Source organism: Uranotaenia lowii, unplaced genomic scaffold (genome assembly GCF_029784155.1).
Source record: "Uranotaenia lowii strain MFRU-FL unplaced genomic scaffold, ASM2978415v1 HiC_scaffold_4, whole genome shotgun sequence".
In the NCBI taxonomy this organism is placed as follows: Eukaryota; Metazoa; Arthropoda; class Insecta; order Diptera; family Culicidae; genus Uranotaenia; species Uranotaenia lowii.
In genome coordinates, this window is record NW_026598311.1 from 224,453 (window position 1) to 239,737 (window position 15,285).

The 15,285-nt window shown below is 37.7% G+C and overlaps 1 protein-coding gene and 1 long non-coding RNA gene across 3 annotated transcripts; one reads left to right on the forward strand and one right to left on the reverse strand.

Moving 5' to 3' along the window:
* Window positions 1–707: 707 nt before the first annotated feature.
* LOC129760065 (uncharacterized) lies at window positions 708–1,644 on the reverse strand. Its single transcript, XR_008740296.1, has 3 exons — window positions 1,603–1,644; window positions 1,221–1,540; window positions 708–1,158 (listed from the first exon to the last, which is right to left on the reverse strand). It is a non-coding gene; the product is annotated as an uncharacterized LOC129760065 (long non-coding RNA).
* Window positions 1,645–3,065: 1,421 nt separating this feature from the next.
* Window positions 3,066–12,539, forward strand: LOC129760064 (mRNA (2'-O-methyladenosine-N(6)-)-methyltransferase). Of its 2 annotated transcripts, none has more exons than XM_055757639.1 (5): window positions 3,066–3,540; window positions 5,531–7,232; window positions 7,304–7,710; window positions 11,551–11,694; window positions 11,772–12,539. In XM_055757639.1, the coding sequence occupies exons 2-5, from the start codon at window positions 5,544–5,546 to the stop codon at window positions 12,040–12,042; spliced, it is 2,511 nt and encodes an 836-aa protein (XP_055613614.1). In that variant the 5' UTR covers window positions 3,066–3,540; window positions 5,531–5,543; the 3' UTR covers window positions 12,043–12,539. The 2 variants fall into 2 exon arrangements, with proteins under 2 accessions (XP_055613614.1, XP_055613615.1); XM_055757640.1 differs by having other exon boundaries at window positions 3,066–3,234.
* Window positions 12,540–15,285: the final 2,746 nt, after the last annotated feature.

Genomic DNA, 15,285 nt, shown 5'->3' on the forward strand with positions numbered 1-15,285 from the left:
ATTCAAAATGTTCAAAACCTTTTTTTTCCTTTTTTAAGGAAAACGTTTGACGAAAAGTTGGTCAGGTCAAACTTCTGAAAAAAAATACTTGCATAGGACATAATTTGTAAATTCATCATGTTTTTCGTTGTGAAAAATGTCACCGGAAAGTAGATGGTATCTTCAGTGCAACTGGTGGCTAATTCTGGATCCAGCCCTTTCGGAACGAAATTTACCAACGTTGTGAAGTGAAATGTGTTTGTTTATACAAGGAGAATAAAGTATAGTATTTCCAACAATAATCCACTTATATCCAATCATATTTCTGATTAATTCTCGGCTAACTATAAATATTAAACTTTCATCAATACATACAATAGGTTATTCGGTTAGTATTATGCGTTCAACTATACATACAATAAACTCAACTGAGGTTGAATGATTCGTTTTATGCAGTCAAAGATAAACATAATATATCTTACTATAATCGTATGATTGATGTTAAGCATTCAAAGAGAATTATAGTAAATTCTACTATAGTCGTATGATTTTTTCAACTTTAAATATGATGGATTCTATTAGATTTCTATGATTATCTCAAATGGTGATATTGTACATTCCCTCCATATAAATTTATCTAGTTTAAAAAAACTATTTTTCGAAATAGACATTTCAATTATTTTATTTTCGTATTTTTTTTTTTAACAATTTCTTTATTTGAAACGGCTCATACCTTTGAGTTTTAAGGAGCCAAACTCGTGTTTTGCTTATACAATTGATAACTTAAGTCTAGCACTTTTTTGTGTAGGATCAAAGAAGATAGAAAGGGAGATGTGAAAAATAAAAAGAATTATAGACGGAGATCGATAGTTTTTAGATATTCATAAAAACACACCACATTTTCACATATTCACAATAGCTCCCAAAGCAGAAAACGGCAAACATCAGCTGCTTCCTGTTGTTCACGGGTGTGCTTCCCACCGATGGTTTTGATCGCCAGCTAGATTTTCACACTAGCACTTTCCGGAATTGGTAAACCCGCCAAAGACGAATGGGACAAGACGTCGAAACGAACGAAAAAAGGAACCTCCGGGGCCTTCTGGAGGGACGGAAGGAGACGTCTGCTGATGGATCCCGGCAGCATCTGATGCAGAATGTTTTGAAAATAGCAAGCATGTCCTGCAAATGAGATTAATTACTGTTTTATTAAATGAATTCAAACAAAAACAGAAAAAACTTACTAAGAAACAAATTGCGCTGTGAATTCATACTTTTTTTCGGAATCGATCCTGGAGCTGATAGCTTCCGGTATCAGCAATCAACTCTCAGTCGAATCGGCATCCGGGATCGCATTCACGATGTTAGTATCATTCTAGCCTTTCCGGAACACCTCAGGAGAATTTTCAGCAGTCAGCACATTAATGCTTGAGGCCATTTTCAGCCGATCCTGCTTCCCGATGAAGCAAAACCAGATTCGATGTATCTGCCCCAACCGAATATCGACCAATTCCATCAGCGGCATCAGCAACCGAAATTCTGCAGCATCCTGGGGGAGATCTACCTAGAAGGAGGGAAATTTTTATCGAAAATAAGGTCAAATAAGCAAATTTCATTAAATTTTACCTGGTGCCATTTCTTGCCCCCCATTTTTTCTTCTTCACAAGAAATCTTTACACGCTTGTACAAATGTACCCATATTTTGTTAAAATTGAACTAAATGGAAAAAAATGAATTATATTAATATTTGAATTAAAAATCAAAAGATTTATATTCAAAAACACCTTTATATTTGAAATAACTAGCCGAAATTGTTGTATAAAGTTGCCGTCTTTTTCTCCATGTGTAGTTGAATCTATTGTATTTATAGTTGAATGCATAAAATAAATCATACAGTTGAATGCATTATATTGATAGTTGATTGCGTAAGGACAATTAGAAGTTTGTAGTTGAATCTATTAGATAAGTAGTTGAATGCGAAAAAATCAACTGCATTTCGATTATTGGTATAACAAGCTGAAATAATTGGAACAACTGTCGTCTTTTTTCTCCGTGAATACTCATCCTGAAATAGTTGAAAAATCATTGCTTAAGTCGTAAATTATGGCAAAAAAAACTCCAAATCCTAAAAGTATAGTATAGGCACAATTTTCCCGTATGTTTGGATAACGTGCCGCTATTAAGCCTACCCCCATTCTGAATATTGCAAGTGAATTAATTGAATTTATTTTGATTGATCAAAATTGTGATATAAGTTTCTTCACATACCGTTTAAAGTGTGTTTCCTAATGTCAAACATACCACCAATGTAACATAAATTACGAAAATAATTTTAACGTTTTGTTAAGATCTTAAACGATTCTGTCGAAGTCGATGTATTTTTTATAAGCTTTATGGTTGAATTCTAACCAAATTTGGTTAATGCGCTCTAATTCAAAAATGGTTATTTAGTGGTTTTTTAACCCTATCGTGTTATTTTTTCTATCAAAACTAGGTAATCAAAAACGACCGTGTTCATCTCTAGATGGTAAATAAAAACAAATAGCACAATGCAAATGTGTGTGTGATATATCAATAGCGTTTTGATATGTACATAATAATAGTTATGTTTGTGTAACAAAAAATCCTTTTGTGTATGTGGCCGTTAGTTTCACGATAACCCGTAGATAGCGCTGCGGAACAAGCGCCAAAATCAGCCTTCAGTGGTCAGTCTGGGTATATGGTGTCTGCGCTTTTACTCTTCTTTATTTGATGTTACTCGCTCTTACTAGAGTGCTTCAATAGAGGGCAGACACCTTGTGTTAAGTTAAATTGCTTGAACTCTTTTTAAGGATTACTAATGTTTCATATATCTTTCCAAATATTCCATAAAAAATTGAATAAAATGTTCTAACTGTTTAACCTCCGTATTTGACCGTTCTCTGTTCGTGAAGCACGAAAAATCGGTGATTTCCTCTCGCGACGACGCGATTAGCAGCACACTCGCAAAGGAATGTCTCACTCTCCCACTCTCCACTCTCATGGGAAGAAAGAGTGAATTCGAGTTTAATTTTCACGCAAACGGATCGCAATAACGCAGATCGGCTAGAGCAGCAGCAGAAGAAAATGCAAATGGCGTACGGTAGTGGAACGTAGTGATTTTCTGTGCGGGTTCCAGTTTTTGTTGGAAAATACATCTACGCGATGTATTAGCGCGGAAATTCGGTACCAATCGTGAGTTAAAGTGTTCCGTCATAAGGGAACGGTGGAGTTAGCCCCGTAAGTAGCGCCCCGGTGGCCCAAACTCGTTGGTGGCCGTTTTCTCCATCGAATTGTTTTCCGGAGTTTGGCGGTGTCCAAAGTGAAAAAATCGCCAAACTTGGCGATATCAGCGTTTTGGGCGTAGATTTAGTTTGATTAACATTATTCGATTGATTCGTTAGCGATTAAAGATACAAGTGCCGGTGGTGAATTTTACTGAATACGGATTAAATCGCGATTTGTTTGGTGGAAAAGTTTTCGCGCTCCTCGAAAACTACAGCAGCAAGAAAAAAGCGTCCACTCTCTACGTCGTACTGTTGTCGAGTGAGTATCATTTCGTTTGGCAAACCCGAGCAAGAATTCCGTGAAATAGGAAAATGTTTTGCTAGTTTCATTAGACCATCATCTACTCACCTGGCCAATACCGTTTTTCAACCTAAAAAATTATGGGTATCTTTTCAAAACTTGTATCTCACAAAATAATCCGATTACGGGAATCACCAACTCCCCCCGGATGAAAAGACCGAAAGGCACCCACTAGCATCATCCAAAGCGAAGATAATAACACCAACAACATCAACCAGCAGAAAGAGCAAACTGTACGAAGGCAGAAAGCAAAACTAAAAAAAAAACGAGGAACCGCGTTGGATTTCCTCCCCGGAATCGCCACGTACGGGGAGGAGGTCCGTTTTGTTCCGTACGGCAAAGCGTCCAAAGTGTTTCTGCTCGTTTGCGACGACGAAGCGATATCTTTATAATACACAAGCAAGCGCACGGCACGGCTCATATGCATGATATTTGCTGCCTGCTAGCTTGCTCGCCATCACTTCTACACTACGTCGTCGTCTTCGAGAGACCGCGGTTAGTTTTGAAGAGTATCGGTCGAAGATTTACTGTTTTAATTTCTTATTTTCAACCGTAGAAACTATCATTTCTAGACAGTAAGCTTTTCTTCAAAGGACTTGGGTTTTAATTGTGGGAAAAATGTTTTCTAGACCGATATGTGCTTGAGCAAAACTAGACAAAAATTGTATTTCATTTTGCTGTTTTAGCTGCAGAAAAAGAATTTTTGAGATAGTTTTTTAACATTATTTTACATATATTTTAACAAATTTTAAAGGCTAATGGGGCAGTAAGAACTTAGAGTTAACATTAGGTCATCAAATAATTCCTTCTGATTCAAATCGGAATATTCAATTACATCTCTGATTGATTCTCGAAAAGCTATAAAAATATTAAACTGATTAAGTTTGTGAATTTAACAATAAATATAAAATACTCAACTATAATCCTGTGATTGATTTCAAGTATTAAACGAAAAGTATAGTGGATTCTACTGAAATAATATGATTGATCCAAGCATAACTGTGTGATAGATTAAATTATAGTACTATGATTAATTAGTTAAGACTACAGATGAAATAAACGCATTTTTACTGCGATGGTAATAATAGAATACGGAAGAAACACTTTGTTAATTGGAACCAAACTGAATTTCCGTAAATTTTTGGTTTTTGACGGATCTATTCGAATAAACCTACTAACGTAACTCAAATATGATTTTCGGGCAATATTCCTCGACAATAATTGATTTTTAAGTTATCCGAAGTCGCAGAAAAAAAAATCAGGGAAAAGATTGTGTGGATGAACTATCAAATGCTAAAAAAACTGTCTAGTGCATCAGTAAGCCAAAGTTAGAAGCCATATGTTGCACATATAGAATATTTTTATTTATTTCTTAAAATCATGACCGCTACACTTTGAACATAGTCTTTTGGCCAAGAAACGATAAGACAATAAGATCGGCTTTAAGACGGTGTATGCCTTTTATTTCGACGCATTTCTTTTATAGAAATTTAAAAGCTTTTTTTTAAGCCAAAATTTTACAAATTAAAGACAAACTTTCATTTAAAGTGTTTCGGTTCATGCAGACATCATAAAGCATGTACAGAATAAATTATCATAGCAACTGAATTTGAGGGTTGTTCTGGCTTCATAACCTCAATGAAACATGTCCAGGGAGATGAACTCTTGTGGAAGCGAAGGAAGACACAACAAAGGTATGCGGATTTGTTCCAGAAGCGCAAAGTTCATACTTATCCCTAGTGGAAAAATATAAACCAGCGAATTAGTTCCAAAGTTTCAATTGTTAAATTAAAGTAAGTTTCAAATCGTTTCGGTGATAAATAAACCTGAAGGTTTAAAATCCCAAAAAAATACTTTGATTGTTAAACTGAGGTTTTAAAAAGTTATGCACTAAAAAAAAAATGACAAATTTTCAAACTATAATTTTTGTTATTTTTAAATTTTGCAGCGATCGATGAACTATGAATGATATTAGCACAAACAACAAGGACGGGGTTCTAACTGCCCCGTCGGCCTGGGAACAACTGACAAACCCAGCCCTAGCCGAGCAACATCAACAACAGCTGCAACAGCAACAACAGCAACAGCAACAAATAGCACTGCAACAGCAATCGCACTTGCAGCAGCAGCAGCAGCAGCCTCCACAACAGCAACAACAACAACAACCCCCGCAACAACAGCCAACCCCTCAACAACATGTACTACCCCAACACCAGCAGCAGCATCCCATGCACTCGCCTTACCCGCATCATCAGCAACACCAACAACTTCCTCATCCCCAGCATCAGGTTGCGTCACCTGGCACACCTACCTTGCCCCATCCGAACATGACTCCCCACCATCATCCGCAGCACAGCGGGCCGCTTCAGGCAACGAGTCCTACCACAACAGCAGCGCCTATGACGCCAACCAAGACCACCCCTCCGGATATGTCGCATACCCCGCAAACAGCACCTGCTCCCGGGTCACAAACACCGGGACCAAGTTACGGCGAGGAGCTCCATCCTGAGCTGGTCAACCAAGGTTGGCGGAAGTTTTGGTCTAAACGCGAGGGACGTCCATACTTTTGGAACAAGATGTCCGGTGAATCTCTGTGGGAACCCCCGATGTTGAACCGCAACAATCAGCAATTTGATCCTTTGACCGATCCACTGGGCATATGCCATTCGGGTCAGAACAATGGACCTACAACTCCACACCCACAACAAAATAATGCGTTAAAGCGAAGGGCATCCGAAGATACTCAGAATAACCATCAACAACAGCAGTCAACGGGTGCTCCTCCGCCGCTCAAAAAGTATGTACTCCCCGGTCCCTGGGATCTGGAAATACCTACCAATGTTGTGATTTACGACCGCATTCCAACCTTGTATCCGCATCCGTACCCGGAGGTAGAAGCATTGCGAGGAGTCCTTACTGCGCGACTATTCAAAACCTACAAAGATCACCTCACTAAACGAGAGTTCATAACTCCTCCCGGATCATTCAACCGGTGGCTGATGGAGCGAAAAATCATCGATCAAGGAGTGGATCCAATGCTCCCGAGCGTCTGCCAGCCGGAAATTTCCCAGCAAATGTACCAGGAAATTATACGAGACATTCCTATCAAGATTGTCAGGCCAAAGTTCACCGGTGATGCTCGAAAGCAATTATCCATATACTGCAAAGCGGCAACAGAAATATTTGAACGGTTTCCGGCATCGGTCGAAAGCAAAAAGGTGATAAAATGGAACGCGGCCGAAACGTACGAATGGTTGCGAAAAACCGTCGGGGCCAGCTACGAAGATTTCGAGGATCGATTGACACACCTGCGGAGGCAATGCGAGCCCCACATAGTGGAAACGGTGCGGAGCAGTGTGGAGCAGCTGTGCGCCAAAATCTACCACATCTCGGCGCAACACGTGAAAACCATACGCGATCGGCACAGTCAAATCCTGAAGGAAAGCGGCATCCAGGAGCTGACGCAACCGTTGCAGCCTCCCCTGCCACGGAAAGTATGGTGCTATCCGATTCAGTTCTCCATTCCCTCGCCACGGATGCCGCAGATCGAGTACAACACCGATCGGGATCACATGATCATAAAATATACGCACGCATGCCTCACCGGCCCAGACACGCATAAGATCAACAGCTCCCATCTGCAAAAGTTGGTAAGTTGAATGCGGTTCACTAAGAGAAAATAATCTAAACACCATTATAATTTTTATTTCTTATTCTATAGGAACAACTGTATCGCTTCAACTGTTTCGACGACAAGAAGTTCGACTTTTTCATCGGTCGTGTGTACTGCATGCTGAAGCGGTACTCCAGCTTCTTGTATAACGGTAGCCCAACGCCACAGGAACCGGAGCTGACACAGGCGGCCCTGCCGGCAGTTGTGTTCGAATGTCTGCACCTGCACTTTGGCGTAACCTTTGAGTGTTTCGCCAGTCCGCTGAACTGTTACTTCCGCCAATATTGCTCCGCGTTTGGCGATACCGATTCGTACTTCGGGTCCCGGGGTTCGTTTTTGGAGTTCAAACCGGTGTCCGGTTCGTTCCAGGTGAATCCACCCTACTGCGAGGAGCTGATCGATGCCACGTTGCAGCACATCGATCGATTGCTGACGGATTCAACGGAGCCTCTGAGGTGAGATTGAAACCAGAGCAAAGAATTAACAATCAGACCAAGGCGTTTTACACTGGTTTCGTTCTGTGTAGGAACAAAAACTGTGCCAAAACATTCCTTGTGAAGTAGACTGAGTCGATTTGGGGTCATTTTCGAATTTCTCAAATCCTGGGGTCTTAAAAGTTTCATTTTGACCTAAAACTCATCCATGATTTTTTACCGAATTTTTAAGTAACGTTTACATGAGTAAATTTGGAATTTTAGGTTTGTATGGGAAAATTTAAAATTTTGTACTGAAAAACGAACATGGTTTTTCTTTTAACTCTGGTACCAAGCCATTCAACCCTTTATGTGCCAATTTATAAATTTCTTAAAGGAAATTTTCCGCTTAACAACATTGCCGAAGACCGTTACTTATTATCTCTCCAGACAACGAAGTTATAACCAATTTAATGAAGGTATGTCTTTTGGCATTGAAGGCAATTCAAATAAACCCGCAACACTGCTGGGTACAAACGAGAGATTGCTTGACTGATTTGCTCGTAGATGTTTTCTTTCAAATTTTATCATATTAGTTTCTTCGGAGCGATTGTTGTTTACATTAGGATCCATCTTTTGATGGTTGCTATAAATAAAAATAACTATGCTTGAAGGGCTGGCATTCGATTGATTGCAAGCGCATCAACATTTCACATAGAGCGGGAACAGCAAAACAACGAACCCCACAGTCAGTATTAAAAACACCTATATTAGAATCGTTGTCGCTCGGCCTGTTCTTGACCGATATTCATAAATAGGTTATCAAAATAAAGATAAAAGATTCGTTTAGCATTTTGTTAAACAAAATTTGAAAACCAAATCATGAGGTCTTAAGAAAAGTTGCTTCAACTGAACGCCTTTTGCTGAAACATATTCCCCCGGGTAACCATAAATACATATGCAATAATGCAAATATCGGATATTTAATGTATTTAAATTAAAAGCGAATACCTATAATGTATCTTTTTATTATTAGAAACTCAAATCTTCTTTCGATCTAAACTCTATCATTTGTTTTCGGCCAGCTTGTTGGGCGATAATGTATTCATGGCGTTTTTCGAACAAAAAGACTTATGAAATTTAGTGCACTTTTTTCAAATGCATCTTGATTCTAAAATTTGTTTAAACAGAATTGCACTTATAATTATTATTTATTTTGTTCCAAATATCTAAGCAAATTTAAAAGAAAAACAAGTCATTTGGCTATAAATCAGTCTGAACGCGAAAATAACCGAATATAAACATAAACGTAACAAATTCGATCGATTTTATTAGTTGGAAGGATCGTGTATGAACCGATACTGCCATGTGATTTGAAATTTGAAGAAATTGAAGCTTTTAAACTCTAGCCGATGGAAGTCCCTAATTGGCCGTGCCACAGCCAAGGTGTCGAAAGATGCGTTAAAATGGTGTCTGAAGCAGCAGCTGAAGTTTTTTCGTTCAAAAACGCCATAAATACATTATCGCCCGACAAGCTGGCCGAAAACAAATGCCAGAGTTTCGATCGAAAAAAGATTTGAGATTCTAATAATAAAAAAATACACTAAAGGTATTCGTTTTTAATTTAAATACATGAAATATCTGATTTTTGAATAATTGCATATTTATGTTTTTATGGTTACCCGGGAGAATATGTTTCAGCAAAAGGCGTTCAGTTGAAGCAACTTTTCTTAAGACCTCATGATTTGGTTTTCAAATTTTGTTTAACAAAATGCTAAACGAATCTTTTATCTTCATTTTGATAACCTATTTATGAATATCGGTCAAGAACAGGCCGAGCGACAACGATTCTAATATAGGTGTTTTTAATACTGACTGTGGGGTTCGTTGTTTTGCTGTTCTAGCTCTATGTGAAATGTTGATGCGCTTGCAATCAACACTGAACCCAAAATCACACTTAAAAAACACTAGAAGATTCACTTAAAAGTGAAAACTCAGTGAATTTCTTCATTTCAAGTGGCTCATGTACATTTCACTTGCCTCTCACTTGAATTTTAAGTGACCGAATCAATATACACTAGCTCATCACTTGAGTTTTAAGTGACCGGCATTGAATGTCTTCGATGCTCACTTGAAATCCACTTGACCGGTCACTTAAGCCAATATTCACTTGCCCATCACTTAAAATTCAAGTGATTTTTTACATAGCGAATGTCAACAATGTCAGTATTGATTATTTCATTGTTGTTTGAAAAAGAAACAACAGAGGTTTGTTTGAGTTGGTAGGTGCAGAATTAAAGTAATTTATATGTTATTAAACAATGATATTTTCCATAGGTCGACCGACAGAAACATCGTGTGAACCGGTTAACACGTCGCAGAGACCTTTTTGAAGCAATCAGGTTTCGGATACGTTTTCCGATGATGATTTATTTTGGAAATATTCAAGTGCAATTAAAGTAAGTATCATGCAAAACAATTAATAAATACTAGTTAAATTTAATTTTTTTTATTACTATTTCAGAAAATATCAACCCGAATGTCTCGTCAAAGTGAGGAAGTCAATGATTTTTCGAAGCCGAAAAATCTTTTTGAACCCAAATAAGGAGAAAAAGTGACGTTTTTTACGTTGTATTTTTTTTAAATAAATAATTGTTTTGTAGAAACAAAGTTGATTAATGTTTGATATTCCGAAATTTCACCTAAAAACCTCTACAACGAAAGATATTAATGACCTGAGCAAACATTTTAAATTGACTTTGCCATTCACTTGAAATTCACTTGATCGCTCACTTAAGTGATTTCACTTGACGGTCACTTAAAATTCACATGAATTTACGTATGGCGCAAATTCACTCCAGATGTCACTTACCTTTAAAGTGAAAATTATTTTCGGTGAATTGAATGCCAGCCCTTCAAGCATAGTTATTTTTATTTATAGCAACCATCAAAAGATGGATCCTAATGTAAACAACAATCGCTCCGAAGAAACTAATATGATAAAATTTGAAAGAAAACATCTACGAGCAAATCAGTCAAGCAATCTCTCGTTTGTACCCAGCAGTGTTGCGGGTTTATTTGAATTGCCTTCAATGCCAAAAGACATACCTTCATTAAATTGGTTATAACTTCGTTGTCTGGAGAGATAATAAGTAACGGTCTTCGGCAATGTTGTTAAGCGGAAAATTTCCTTTAAGAAATTTATAAATTGGCACATAAAGGGTTGAATGGCTTGGTACCAGAGTTAAAAGAAAAACCATGTTCGTTTTTCAGTACAAAATTTTAAATTCTCCCATACAAACCTAAAAGTCCAAATTTACTCATGTAAACGTTACTTAAAAATTCGGCAAAAAATCATGGATGAGTTTTAGGTCAAAACGAAATTTTTAAGACCCCAGGGTTTGAGAAATTCGAAAATGACCCCAAATCGACTCAGTCTATTGTGAAGCTAATTTGCTAATTCCGAAACTTTAAAACGAGAGACAACATTACTTGGAACAAGATTTGGGACATGAAACCTTACACTTGAGAATTTACAACTGAGACTTGAGATCTTATATTCATATTTGGAACATAAGACATTAGATCGGAGACATAAGACCTGTGTTCTGAGACTTGTGAACTGAGCCAGACTGAGACATGAGACCCGAGACCAGAGAAATAAAAAAATACGTGGGAAGCAAGAAGTGGTACTTGAGACATAAGACGTAAGTCGTGGCGCGTGAGACTCGATACGTGTTCGCGAATACCGTGCTAATTTCTTAAAACCGTGTTAAAAGTGGGTAAAACGTTCAAAAAACCGTGTAAAAACCCAGGTCCATTCTCATCTGATTAATAGTAACAACATATGTATGATTCTTATGAACTTTGTTTTTTTTTTAGTTTCATCGTCTTCCTACAAGAGTGGAAAGAACCGGCTCTGCAGTGTCTGTCGAAAATCGAGGACAGCCACTTCAAGCGCAAACAAGTGGTGGTAATGGGAATGGAACACGAATATCGTCACGGGTTGCAGCACTGTATCCCGAAGTAAGTGTTTATTGCTCATACAATCGTCGAATCTATCCTGTAAGAGTTCTCCTAAATGTGTCCCTTCACTCCCACAGATCGGATGTCAACTTCAAGAGCATCCACGGAACGATGGTAGTGTGGTTGCAGAACAATGCCGGCTTCCAACGGTGGGGTCCTACCGAGACGCGAGTTGATGCCCTGTTGGAAGCCTTCCGACCCGGCCGGGAACGTGAAAGGGACAAGATAGTACCTGCTAACAATACCACCCCGGTAGCGGTCAGCAGTCCACCGGACAGTGTCGGCACAGTTAACAACAGCGATTCCGGGAATGCAACCCCCAAAACGCCCCAATCTTCGACGGGTTAAATCAAAGCAATTGTTGAACAAAGTTCTATCGCGCACCTAATCATATTGGAGCATACAACCAGAAACACATTTTGCTGTACATTTTTTTTCTTTCGAAGCATGTAACAAATATCAGGTCAACTGAAGTCAGCTTCAACCGATTTTAATCTGCACACTGACACAAAGTAAGCTTATCGATATTAAACACGTTTAATAGTGAACATATATTACAAGAGGTAGTGAATTTTAGTTCTTGAACAAACGTTTCTGAAAGTAGCATCAAGAAGTTTTAGCTCGATAGCCAAAAAGCGCCAGAACCAGTCAAACTACGGAAGCTTTCATTTTTTAAATCAGAACACACTATGGTAGCATCTTTAATAAGCCTATAACACTAATCCCATAACAGTGGAACAGATTATGCATATAGAAAAGCATTAGGCTAAACAGTACAGTCCTTTCAAACAGGAGTTAAAATATTGATCATTGTACTATTTGTTGTTGATTCTTTTTAGTCGAGTCGATCGTCGATCTAACTTATACTTTACTAAACAAAAACACAAGGGTAAATGTTGCAAAGGAGCGATTCAGAGAAGCTTTCTCTCTATCTTCTTTATCTATATTGTATCATAGGTTAATACAAAGTACGATCCAAATTGACATTGTACATCCTAAATTATAGTAAAATTGAGCTCGCAAAAGCTTTATCATGATACCCAGAGTAGGAAACAGCGAACGGAATTTGAGGTAAAATCAAAGCAAAGAAAGAATATAGAGAATCAAATCAGAGCTGAGTGCAAATCAATGATTTGCATTACCCTATTCATTACAGAGTAAAAATAAAAATTCTTCCCATTGGTGAAGCAGCAATGAAAAACGATACGAAAAGATGAAAAAAAACAGTCGAAACACACAGTTCATAATGTGGCAATTTGTTATTTGTTTTCAAAACACTTGTGGAGATTTTTTATATTATTCTTAACTCTTTATTTTATATTAAAATATAATCAAAGAGCGTATTTTTACTAGTGCAGTATGAAAACGAAAAAAAGTGTGTAAGGTATACACAAACGAATCAGTAGATTTAAACCGTAAGAAAAGGGCAGTTGAGCGACCAATTAAGAATTTAGAAGGAAACAAAAGTTAGCAGACCGAAATCTGAAAACCAGATACAGAGTAAATTATAAACTGTGAAAAGTTAATTTGATTAAAATCGTCGTGGTGGTAATCGGATCTAAAGAAAGAAAAAATCGAAGATAAATGTGCTCTCATCTCTTGTTTTCTCAGTTGTCGCGAACGATTTCAGAAATTATTTTTTCTATAATTGATGGTTTTTCGATGTAGTAAAACGTAAATCGTTAAGACATTATTTGATGTACAAATCTGAACCATGATAATGTGGTAACTATTCGAAACCGTTACAGAAATATATGCTGATAAAAACGTGATGCGAGGAAGTTGTGTTTTGTTTTTTTTTTCTTATCACTGGAACAGTTTTCTTCAATCAATTAGCTAAGCGGTAGTTCTTGCTTAGCTTTCGCCAAACCGGTGCCGCATTCGACAACAATGGATCAATCACCCTTATTCTTGTTTTCGATCGAATGACATTCGTTCGAAAGTTTGGCAATTTCGTATTCTTGTTTTCGATCGAACGAATAAGAACAGTTCGATCTTTCGAACATCGTTCGTACGAACCAAAAATTGCATTCCCGTTTTCGTTCGAAAGTATTTTTTCTATGGACTGATAAACGCGAGTCTAATACTGCGAATGATGACCGTTTAAAGCAATTGGGGAAATTTAATTCAGATTATAAAATACAAAAGTGATTCAAAATAACATATTTTATTCAAATCTTATGAGAAAAGGTGATACTTGAATTGAACTTAACAGCGATCCAGACCGAATTGAGCCAACTGACATGGAAACAAACCTCTGCCAATGTATAAGACCGGTGTCTGTAGAATACAAAAACTTCATTTTATGAAAATAATTTTGAATTTATTATAAAAATTCGGCCTCGAGTTCCGATCTCCTACGGCCAGCGGGGCAGCTTTCCATCAACAGCAACAGCGATAGCAACACCTCATCTGGATGGTATGGGTTCCGATTTTGCGGACTTCTTGAAATCACTGCTGCTGATGCTGCTGCTGTTGGAGGTTTTGTTGATGGGCCTGATCCGTTCGAGCCTGGTTTGCTTTTCTCCCTTGTTCCTGGGTGGTTTAGGAGGTTTCTTTTTCCTTGCCGTATTCCGGTCCGATAACAAAAATTTCACAAAATCACATTAAGAACATTTGAACATTGTTTAGATTTGACTGGCACACGAGAGATGTCATTTTGTATGTATGTATTAATCTGACTGGGTTGGCCGAGAGTATGATACTCTATATCACCACTTTTTGTTTGTGTTTGTATTTCTGTTATTCATCGTAGGGTGTTCCTTAATTATTTATTTTTTGATTTGTCGTTTCAGACTCTAGATTTTAAATCTCGCTTTTTCCAGAAAACTAAGAATTTCTTTTAGTTTTGCTTCTTCGAAGTTTTGAACCATCTCGAGTAGATTGGAGTAACGATCCCAATCATAATGGTTTCTGATGTAGTTGAACTGAATTTTGATACAACAGGGCTGCTTAGAAATTTCGAAGTTCATCTGGTAACACCAACATCGAACGTATCGCGTTCGAACGAAAACAAGAATACCATTTTCGAATTCGATCGAAAGTATCCGTTCGAACGAAAGTCAGATACGCCGTAAACAAGAATAAGGGTGAATAACATGTTCGAAAGCGGTCCACATTTTCTACTTTTTCACGATACTAGTTTTGAAGTTTATCACTATGATGAACTTTCGATCTCTTACCATTTTTCTGAATCAAAAGAAGCTGATATGGCCAAAATTTGAGAAAAGTTTGGTCACATCTGGTTGGCCTGATGTTTAGAAATAAGTTCGGATTGCCGCCCTATTTGACTTTCTGGCGATAACGAACAAACTACTCAATATAATCACAGAGAACAGACGTACAAGCTAGCCCACGAAACTTGTGTAAAAATCCCAACACCCTTTTTGAACTAATTTTTGTTTTTTGGCTACGATTACGCCTTTTCGAAAACTGGGCACTTAAAAGTTGATTTGTAACTCTTGAACGGCGCAATAGAGTTTCTAACGTATTTTTTTTGGTGATAGCATTTGAAATTTTACACACTTTTTTGACGGTTTTTTGTTCGAGCTTGTACGTCTGTTTTCTGTGATATAATATCGTACCTTATAA

What these genes read in the sequence shown, in the direction of transcription:
- LOC129760064 (XM_055757639.1), top strand. Translation starts at nt 5,544, where the DNA reads ATGAATGATATTAGCACAAACAACAAGGACGGGGTTCTAACTGCCCCG. An exon ending in GATTCAACGGAGCCTCTGAG is followed by an intron (nt 7,711 to 11,550) that starts GTGAGATTGAAA and finishes TTTTTTTTTTAG; the next exon opens with TTTCATCGTCTTCCTACAAG. An exon ending in TTGCAGCACTGTATCCCGAA is followed by an intron (nt 11,695 to 11,771) that starts GTAAGTGTTTAT and finishes TCACTCCCACAG; the next exon opens with ATCGGATGTCAACTTCAAGA.